General features: G+C 39.0%; 1 protein-coding gene and 1 pseudogene across 2 annotated transcripts; one reads left to right on the forward strand and one right to left on the reverse strand.

Moving 5' to 3' along the window:
- The first annotated feature begins 258 nt into the window (after nucleotides 1-258).
- LOC306855331 (keratin, type I cytoskeletal 50 kDa-like) lies at nucleotides 259-3,092 on the forward strand. Its single transcript, XM_079393941.1, has 7 exons — nucleotides 259-870; nucleotides 1,115-1,197; nucleotides 1,274-1,430; nucleotides 1,624-1,785; nucleotides 1,864-1,989; nucleotides 2,284-2,504; nucleotides 2,610-3,092. The coding sequence occupies exons 1-7, from the start codon at nucleotides 349-351 to the stop codon at nucleotides 2,707-2,709; spliced, it is 1,371 nt and encodes a 456-aa protein (XP_079250067.1). The 5' UTR covers nucleotides 259-348; the 3' UTR covers nucleotides 2,710-3,092.
- Nucleotides 3,093-3,114: 22 nt separating this feature from the next.
- Nucleotides 3,115-9,269, reverse strand: LOC306854801 (keratin, type I cytoskeletal 42-like; annotated as a pseudogene). Its single transcript has 7 exons — nucleotides 8,945-9,269; nucleotides 8,129-8,210; nucleotides 7,891-8,047; nucleotides 4,934-5,087; nucleotides 4,321-4,446; nucleotides 3,389-3,606; nucleotides 3,115-3,212 (listed from the first exon to the last, which is right to left on the reverse strand). The product of its transcript is annotated as a keratin, type I cytoskeletal 42-like (transcript).
- Between the last annotated feature and the right edge of the window lie 558 nt (nucleotides 9,270-9,827).

Genomic DNA, 9,827 nt, shown 5'->3' on the forward strand with positions numbered 1-9,827 from the left:
ATCGAAACAATCACGTCCTGTGAAAAATGTTGCAGGTTATATATGCATTCATGTTTTAAGATGAGATGTGCATATGTCTTGGTGTCTCTTGTCTTCTGCACATATCCCTGGGCTATGAGCTGTCACTCAGAGCTCATTCCAACAATTCATGTCATTTCACCTGCCAGATCCATGTGTTGGGCGGAGAGTGAAGTTTTGAGTTCATATTCTTCCCTCACCCCCTCCTCCATCTCTACCTCCACCCACCCCTTACCTCATCCCACAAACATATAAAAATCAATCAGCCTCGTCTGTGCACCACATTCCCTCTCATTCCAGCAAAAAGACTCTCTCCTCTGCACTCCAGCAATGACGTCCTTCAGCAGCCATAGTTTCATGTCTTCTGGAGGGGGCTTCGGTGGAAGCTGCATGCGGGGTGCTCCTATGGGAGGCATGTCTCGGTCATCCATGATTTACGGTGGAGGCAGTGGCCGCGTAAGCAGCATGCGTGCTGGCAGCGTGTATGGGGGTGCAGGAGGCCACGGGGTCCGTATCTCCACTGGGTCAAGCACCTTTGCAGCTGGTGGCGGCGGCGGTGGTGGAGCCGGCTTTGGTAGTGGCGCTGGTGGCAGAGCAGGGTTTGGCTTTGGTGGTGGTGCTGGAGGAGGCTTTGGAGGAGGTGATATGGACCTCAACGTGTCCGTCAATGAGAAGGCAACAATGCAGAACCTAAACGACCGTCTGGCAACCTACCTGGAGAAGGTGCACTCCCTGGAGAAGGCCAACGCAGATCTCGAGTTGAAGATCAGACAGTTTCTGGAGAACAAAACATCACCTTCTGCAAGAGATTACTCTGCCTACCAGGCCACAATCAGCGACCTTCAAGATAAGGTACTGCTACTGTAAACATCTTGTTCACAAAATACTGTTTTCATAGCTGCAGGATTATGGGTGTGGTCATGTTCTCATTGAGTTTTCTGCACATAAGATTGAAACAAAGCCATGCATTTCTGCCATGTACTGTTATGGGTTACCTCCCAAAATGGGTGCACCAGTTAGTATTTGCATGTAGATCTTAATAATGCATATTTGGAAGCTATGCCTTTGTAAAAACATCATTATTTGTCTTTGACAGATTCAAGATGCCACTCGTGTCAATGGGGGAGTCTACCTGGCCATCGATAATGCAAAATTGGCCGCCGACGACTTCAAGACCAAGTAAATGCAAACCTACAGTGTATGAAACCCTTTGGGGAAAAGTTGCTAATAAGCTGCTCTGTTTTGATTTATTCAGGTATGAGAACGAGTTGGCAATGCGTCAGTCTGTGGAAGCAGATATCGCTGGACTGAAGAGACTCCTTGATGAGTTGACTTTGGGCAGATCCGATCTGGAGATGCAGATTGAAGGCTTAAAGGAGGAGCTTATCTTCCTCAAGAAAAACCATGAGGAGGTAAAAACCTGTCCAATTCAAACATGCAGTTTGATTGTTATCAACAAGACAAGCAAGATCTTTTGATCATGCCAAAACAGACATGTTCCTCTGACCTTGCCATAAAAGGAACTAACAAGGCAGTCAAATGTAATGCTGATAAGCACTATACATTTCAGGGAATGTGCCTCAGGGGTTCTTCGTCTCTTTTTAGGAACTGGCAGCCATGCGCAGTCAAATGACTGGTTCAGTGAATGTGGAGGTGGACGCAGCTCCTCAGGAGGATCTGAGCCGTGTGATGGCTGAGATTCGTGAGCAGTACGAGGGAGTCGCTGCCAAAAACCAGCGTGAACTAGAGGCCTGGTTCCAAACCAAGGTAGAAGAAAGCACAAAACTAGCCATGTTTTGTTTTTTGGTGAAGTTTAACTAAACTCTGATTGTTATTTATCTGCAGTCAGAAACACTGACTAAGGAGGTTGTGGCCAGTACAGAGACCCTCCAAGTGTCCAAGACTGAAATCACTGATCTTAGACGCACCCTTCAAGGCCTGGAGTTTGAGTTACAATCTGAACTCAGTAAAGTAAGTGTTTTAGGATCCATCTATACCAACAATTTAAGCCCTAGCTGCTGTAATTGGTCTCCAAGCTGGTATTCTGCTAGTAGATATATATATAGGTTAACAAACCCCTCTGAAACCAGCAAACTAGACAATCCTGACAATGCTTGGAACCTGATAAGAACAGCAATTCCATTTTAGGCTTGGTTAAGTTTTTTTTTTTTTTTTCAGCCTGGTTGAACTTCTACCATTTTTACCTAACATATACTTATTATTCCAGTCTACGCTAATAAATACCACCACCTCTCCATTCTACAGAAAGCGTCTCTTGAGGGAACTCTTGCAGACACAGAAGCACGTTACTCCATGCAGCTGACTCAACTACAGGCTCGCGTAACAAGTCTGGAGGAGCAGATCGTTCAGCTCAGAGCTGACACGGACAGACAATCTCAGGAGTACAAAATGCTGTTGGACATCAAGACCCGGCTGGAGATGGAGATCGCAGAGTACAGGAGACTGCTGGACGGAGGAGCAAGCAGGTAAGAGATGTTGGAAGACTGATACTGTAAAATGAGTGTTCTAATTGGGTTTTGCCATTTCTGAAGAACATATATCAATTATATCATATATCAATCTTTTGTCAGCGTTTCCACTACTGGTGGAGGAGGAGGAGGAGGAGAAATAGTGAAGACCATTGTGGGAGACAGTGTTGATGGGAAAGTGGTGTCAAGTACTAAAAAATAGACACCGAACACCACTGTCACACCAGTTTTCAGGCCTTCCACTGTGATCCACTGTTTGAGAATAAAATCAGTGATGCCGCAGAAACATGATTGTAGTTTGTCTCATGTTCAATCTGTTTACTGTTTTAAGTCAATATCAAAGCATTGTTTCTGAAAGGTTGGTGATACATTTTGAGATTTGTGCTTGCAGTACATCAGGCATATGTGACTGTCATTTAACAGAGAGCTAAAAGTCAGACTGGTTTGCACAGAAAAAAAATTCACATTCAGATAATAATGTTCATAATCTACCAAAAGTAAACTTTCAGTTCTTCGTTAACTGTGTAAGTGTGTAATACAGAGGTCTTGAACAGAAGGCATGAGTAAAACATTTGGTGTTCACAGCTGCAGCGTGTTTTTAAGCAGATTAGTCATCTTGCTCATTTACATCCACACTCTTGCTGCTCTCCACGATCTTCCCATCTACGATGGTTTCCACCACTGTGATCGTTTTAGTGACAATTTCTAAAAACAACCAAAGGGAGATGGTTAATTAGCAATGCACAACGCTTCATAGTGATGTTGTATGTTTAATATACAAAATATATATTTTCACTTTTAACGTCAAATTCAGCATCCACTAAATCACAAGATATTCAACTTCAACAAGATATTCAAGAAATTATTTTCTTGAGCATCACCTCTCATCTTCATCCAGCAGTCTCCTGTACTCTGCAATCTCACGCTCCAGTCTGGTCTTGACGTCCAGCAGCGTTTCGTACTCTCGCTTGTTGTTGGTAATGTTAGCATGAAATTGACTAAGCTGGTCCTCCAGGCTGGTGACAGTGGCCTGAAACCTGGCCAACTGGTCCCCATAAGGGGCCTGTGTTTCCTCCAGTTCACCATCAAGGGCTGACCTCTGTGTATAGGCATTATATATATATATATATATAAACATACCACCCACCCATATATATATATATATATATATATATATATACACACATCTGTATAGACTGCATATATATCCAAAAATAACAAAATATACTTCATATATTTATCTAATATTTGTTTAGTATAATTATTTACAATAATTATTTAATAATATATATTTTTACTGTGTGCACTCACTGATTGTTTATTGTTATTTGGTGCAGTAGAGTAGAATTACATGGAAACAGTGCTAATAAGCTACACTTTTTAGACACTATCTCCTGTTTAAACAGTGTATCCCTTGTTCTTCGAAACATGCAGGAAATTACAGCACATTTCTCCTTAAAACTTAAAGCTGGCACGGCGCTGGTTGGTGAACTAGAAGGGGTGAGGCTGGAGCTCAAAAACAGCCTGGCACAACACTTGCTGTCAACACATGTAGCAACAGACTTGGAAATTATAATGTATTGCTTTAACCTACAACTCTATGAGGTGCTTAATATATTGCTTCTTCCCTTTAACCTACAACTCTATGAGGTGCTTAATGTATTGCTTCTTCCCTTTAACCTACAACTCTATGAGGTGCTTAATGTATTGTTTCTTCCCTTTAACCTACAACTCTATAAGGTGCTGAGAGTATAGAAAAGCAAGTTTTGCATGACAAATAAATGTGTTATTGTAGTTGGGTGTGGAGGTTTACCCTGCACTGATGGGTCTGCAGTTCAATCTGTAGTCTTTGAAAGGCATTTGTCAATTCCTTCAGCTCTATTCTGCTGTTCTGAAGATCTTCATTTTGGGTGACCACCCCCTGTTGCACTGTGGCACTCTGCAGGAAACAAAAACAACTATAACATCACATGCATCCCACTATAAAACAATATTTTGTCCTGTTAATCACAGATGAGCGACTAAATCTATGTGATTAAAACTGAAAGCTCAAATGCACCAAATCAGTTATTATCAAAAGTGTGAGACCTTATACTTAAGTAAAACAGTGGTTATTGTGTCAACATTTACTTAGTGGAAAGAAAAATTATCTAGAAAAGCTGAGTAAAAGTAAAGGTTTAAAATGACATTAAAATTAAGTATTTAAAAGATTAAAATGATAGTCTTTTTCTGATAAGAAATTGTTTAAATTCATGATAACTTGCCATATATGTATTTTAAATTTAGAAATGACGTTGTAAGGCATAAAAAAAGATTATTTATTAAAAGTGCAGTGATTCAGTTTCAAAGTACTCAAGATACCAAAATAAGATTTGAATGTAATAAAGGTCACTTAAGTACAGATGCGTTTGGGGTTTTAACTTCACCTTGGTCTCATACCAGGACTCCAGCTCTTTGCGGTTTTTCTCAGTCACAGCCTCATAGTATTGTCTGATCTCCGTCATGGCCTGGTTCAAGTCCATAGAGGGCACTGCAAACGTTCACCTGACCGCCAGCCTCAGCACTAGCCAGAGACATCTCCTTTGAAAATTAAAAAAATAAATACACACATCAGAAAATGTGTGATCTGGCACAGAGATGGGTTGTATTATGAATGCTGGCGTGGCATTAATCATCTATTTGTAGATTTATGAGGAATAAAAAAGAAGTGTGAGTGATGGGATGAGCCTAGTTTTTTTTAATCCCAAACAATTCTGGAAGATATCAGGAGAAAACTAGCCTTTCCCTTGTTGACCAGTTGGCCAATTTTATCAGCTGAAAATTTGCAAAAAGTTTTCTGTAGCGTGTGCCTAAGTGTGTTTACGCATGAACGATGACCTTTCAGAGACCCAAGAGGCCCAGTGATATTACTGTTTAGTTTAAAATGATGTAATGGAATGGAAAACCCCAGCAGAACAGGCAGCTGAAGAAAAATTGAAGGAAGGAAGGAACACTCTTAATGACCCTGTGTTTTTCTGGTGTGGAAACAGTTATCTATGAAAAAGACGATTATGGGCAGCATCAGTAACCTATCATTTTCAGTATTTGTCTTTCAATTGTCTTGGGCAAAAAAAAACAGAGACTTTAACTACTTACAGTTTAACATACTGTTCACTATCACTATGATTTATTTTCACTATGATTTTCAGATTTTCTTTTTTCAGAAAGGATGCATTAAATTGACTAAAAGTGCAGTAAAGACAAAAGTAATTATATTTTAAATAAATGTTGCTCTTCAAACTTGCTGTTCATCAAAGAGTCCTGAAAAAAGACATTATATAATGGTTTTCACACTTTAAGCAGTGCAACCATTTTCAACTGCAATAATTTATGTATGAAACATCAGGTTTGCAATCACAGTGGAAAAAAAAATATATATATTAAAACACAGAACACTAACACTAATGTTGCTGTTTTTACTGTATTTTGGACAAAAAGCAGCACTGGTGAACACGAGAGTCTTGATATATAAGAAATCCTACAAATTTTGCGCATAACATATGACGGTATATACATTATCACTTTTTATATCAATGTTTTAATATATTTATGGCATGCAACTGAATCTACAAGTTTGTGTGTCACTGTGAAATATAAGGTAAACTGGATGTGAGTTACAGGTTTTAAGAGCTGTGCTGTGTTCAGTGTGCACCAGGGTGTGTGCCCGTCTGTTTGTGGAAAGGCTGGAATGTGAGGAGTGGTGGAATCTCACACAGAGAGAAGATCCACGTCTACTTTTGAATTAAATAGTCCTTTTAGAAAGCATTAACAAACAGAATCCTTATTTGTCTTCACAATGTCAGCACAGAACAGCACAATGGACTTCTAGTAACAGTCTCCCTACAGAAACTGGGCGTCCACACTTAAAGCGATTTGCCATGACAAAGAAACAGGAAGATATTTGTTTTCAATAATAGTTGATAATGAGCAATATTGTATCCCCCTGCAGAATCCTCCTTGGATCGCAAGAGGTAGCAGGTCAAAATTGCAATATCTTCTAGATGTGAAGTACTGTAACACACGGGGTGGTGATGGCACAGTGGATAAGACACATGCCGTTGGTGTGAGAGACCCGGGTTCGAATCCACTGTGAGCAAGACACTTAACCCCTAGTTGCTCCAGAGGCGTGCGACCTCTGACATATATAACAATTGTAAGTCGCTTTGGATAAAAGCGTCAGCTAAATGAATAAATGTAAATGTATAGGCTATATGCTAAGCAAGCAGTCTAATCAGCTAGCAGTGTGCAAAAGTATAGGCTAACCGTTTAGCTAACTTAAAAATATATATAGGCCTAATAAACCTAATGGTGTGTGCACACCAAAAATTAAGCGAATCACTCGCTCTAGATTAGGCCTACTTGCAGGAGGTTTTTTGCGTGTTTTTCACGAATAAAAACATAAAAACAATAAAAAACATTTTCTGACACAACGAAGTGTCGTCATTAAGCTCTTTGCTGATTGGCTTGCAACGCATCATGCGAATGTACTGCAGAAATTAACTTGCGGAAGACAAATGAGGTGAATATCGCAAATTCGCACCAAACGTGTGGCCAAATTCGCGCCATTCGTGTCTATTCGCATCTTTGCATTGACGTTGTGTCTAATATACTCATGCCAATAACTAAATTGGCTTTTGGTGTGCACACACCATAACACTTTAGATTAGGGAACACATTCACTTGCTAATATGTGTTCCCTAATCTAAAGTGTTATGGTGTGTGCACACCAAAACGAATTTAATTATTTACTAAGAGTTTTCCCTCAATAAACTTCTTTTTTGCTGCTTTTTGATAGTAACTGTACTGTTAGGTAGTACTGTTTAGGTAGAATAAGCCATTAATATGTGCTTTACTAAAATACAACCAATATGCTAGTAATATGCATACTAATAAGCAACTAGTTAATAGTGAATAGTGTTCCTAATGTAAAGTGTTACCGAAATGTTTTATTTGAACAGCTCTGAGTCTTAATCGCATCACCATACCACATCACCATGGCGATATTTACTGTATACAGTGCAGTGTAAATGTTTCCAGGTTACTTGTGCTTATATAACAGCTTTGTGTAAAACAGGAATCAGTTTGTGGTGGAATATCTGAATGACCAGTCTCATGGGCAATGCCCTAAATAGAAATCCTGTCATGGCAATATTACTGCTGTTTACATGCAAAAATTTGCTCTTTAAGAATAGATAATAATAATACTGTGGAACTAAACACCAATAATAAATTCTGTCCATTTTGATTCAATTATTATTTTTTTTAAAGCGACAGAACGGGCATATAACCACACTGAAAACTGCTCAGCGAGGCAAAGATGGGAAATATGTGTCATATATCGTACCTCCTCGTGGTTTCTCTTCAGTATGATGAGCTCCTCGTTCAAAGCCTCAATCTGCATCTCCAGATCCGACCGCCTCAAACTAAAGTCATCCAGTATTTTCCTCATATTGGCAATGTCAGCTTCAATGGCCCTGCGCATGGTCAGCTCATTCTCATACCTGCGGTGATGGTTCACAGAATTTATTACCATTTAATGACCAATTAAAACAATCGTAAGACATAAATACTTAGTTTCTCACTTTAGCTTGAAGTCATCAGTAGCCAGTTTGGCATTATCCACAGCCAAGATTAATGTGGCATTGTCATGGGAACTAATTGAATCTGCCAAAAATGCAATTTGTTGTATTATACAGATGGTTAAACACAAACAGCAGGTGTCAATGATGATTTTTTTAGAAGGTTACAAAAAATACGCCCTCAGAACACTGAATTCCAAATGAGAGGAAAAAAGTGTATCAGTCTATTGCACAATTAACATTCTGGCACCTGCAGTCTTTTTATTTTTAAAGCAGGTTGTCAGTGTGGAATTCAGTACAACCACAGAATGTGGAACAAAAGCCAAATCTGACAACAAACTTGTCCAGTCTGTTTCTTATATATATATATTTGTCAAGATGCCATCGCAGACTAGTCAATCAGTGAATATATATATATATATTTATATAAACTAAGAGTTAAACAAATAAAAATGCCACAAGCCAATTAGTGTTCTGTTGTCAGTGTTACTAATATAATATTATAGTATTAATATTTGGATTTATTTATATTTTCAGTTTTATGTTGTTATGTGCTTCTGTCATTTTTATTAGTTTTTAAAAATTTATTTTTAGCTTTAGTTTTAGTATTTAAACTTATATTTCAATTTGTTGACAAGGCAAAGTGTTATGTTTTTGAAGTTAGAATTGTATTTATCTTTTAGTTTTGCTTTATTTTTATTATTGACAATAAAAAATATATTTTTAATTTTACAGTACAGAGAAGTACACTAACGTCCTATCATGTCTCAAATAGCATGTCAGGTCATCCTCTCTGTCTGAAGACCCTGAACTCCTCACTCCCCTCTGAACTTACCTTATTCTTCAGGTCCTTGATGGTGTCCAGGAAGATGGTGTGGTCAAATGTGACATCAGAGCGATTTTCATACCACTCTCTGACCTTCTGCTCCAGCTCAGCGTTGGCAATCTCCAGTGAACGCACCTTCTCTAGGTAGGAGGCCAGGCGGTTATTCAAATTCTGCATGGTGGCCTTCTCATCAATGGAAGGGTCTAAACCATCAGCTTGGTTGAAGGCCCTTGGTGAAGAGGGGGACGAGGAGATCCGGGTTCCTCGACCACCGGCTCCTCCATATACACTGAGGGTTCTGGAAGAGGGGTAAGACATAGTGCCGTCCTGATTCAAGTCTCAAGCGTGGAAGTGGGAAACAAGACACAGAAGCAAATGCTTGCCCGTGACTTTGTCAGTTTCAAAAAATCTTTAAATACCTGCCTAGGATGGAGGAGGGGAGTGCAAGTTTTGCTTTCCTAGGAACAGGTGGGTATGAATCCTTATTCTCTAGAACCCGAACGTCAACATTTTTTATGCTGTTCAAAGTGAAAATGTGACATTTCTTGTCCTGGATTTAATTATCAAGAATTTTTATCAAAACATTTCCATTAATCTGAGAACTGAATGCTTTTTTTAAATGAACACACCCAGGTTTAGCACATGATCAAAGGTCAAAGGTTGTATGTCAACACAATAGGTCCCTATCGTGTAAAAAAAAAAGTAGCCTATTTAAATCAGTATGAGAACTGATGCAGAAATATATGGTTGATATATTAAAAATTGTGCTCATTGAGTGAGATGACTAAACACCATTCTTCTTACCACTAAAAGGCAACCTAAATTAATTAAAAATTAAGCCTAAATTTATCTCCTCATAAATCATCCTCATGTAAT

The sequence above is a fragment of the Barbus barbus genome, assembly GCF_936440315.1.
Source record: "Barbus barbus genome assembly, chromosome: 35".
NCBI classification, from domain to species: domain Eukaryota; kingdom Metazoa; phylum Chordata; class Actinopteri; order Cypriniformes; family Cyprinidae; genus Barbus; species Barbus barbus.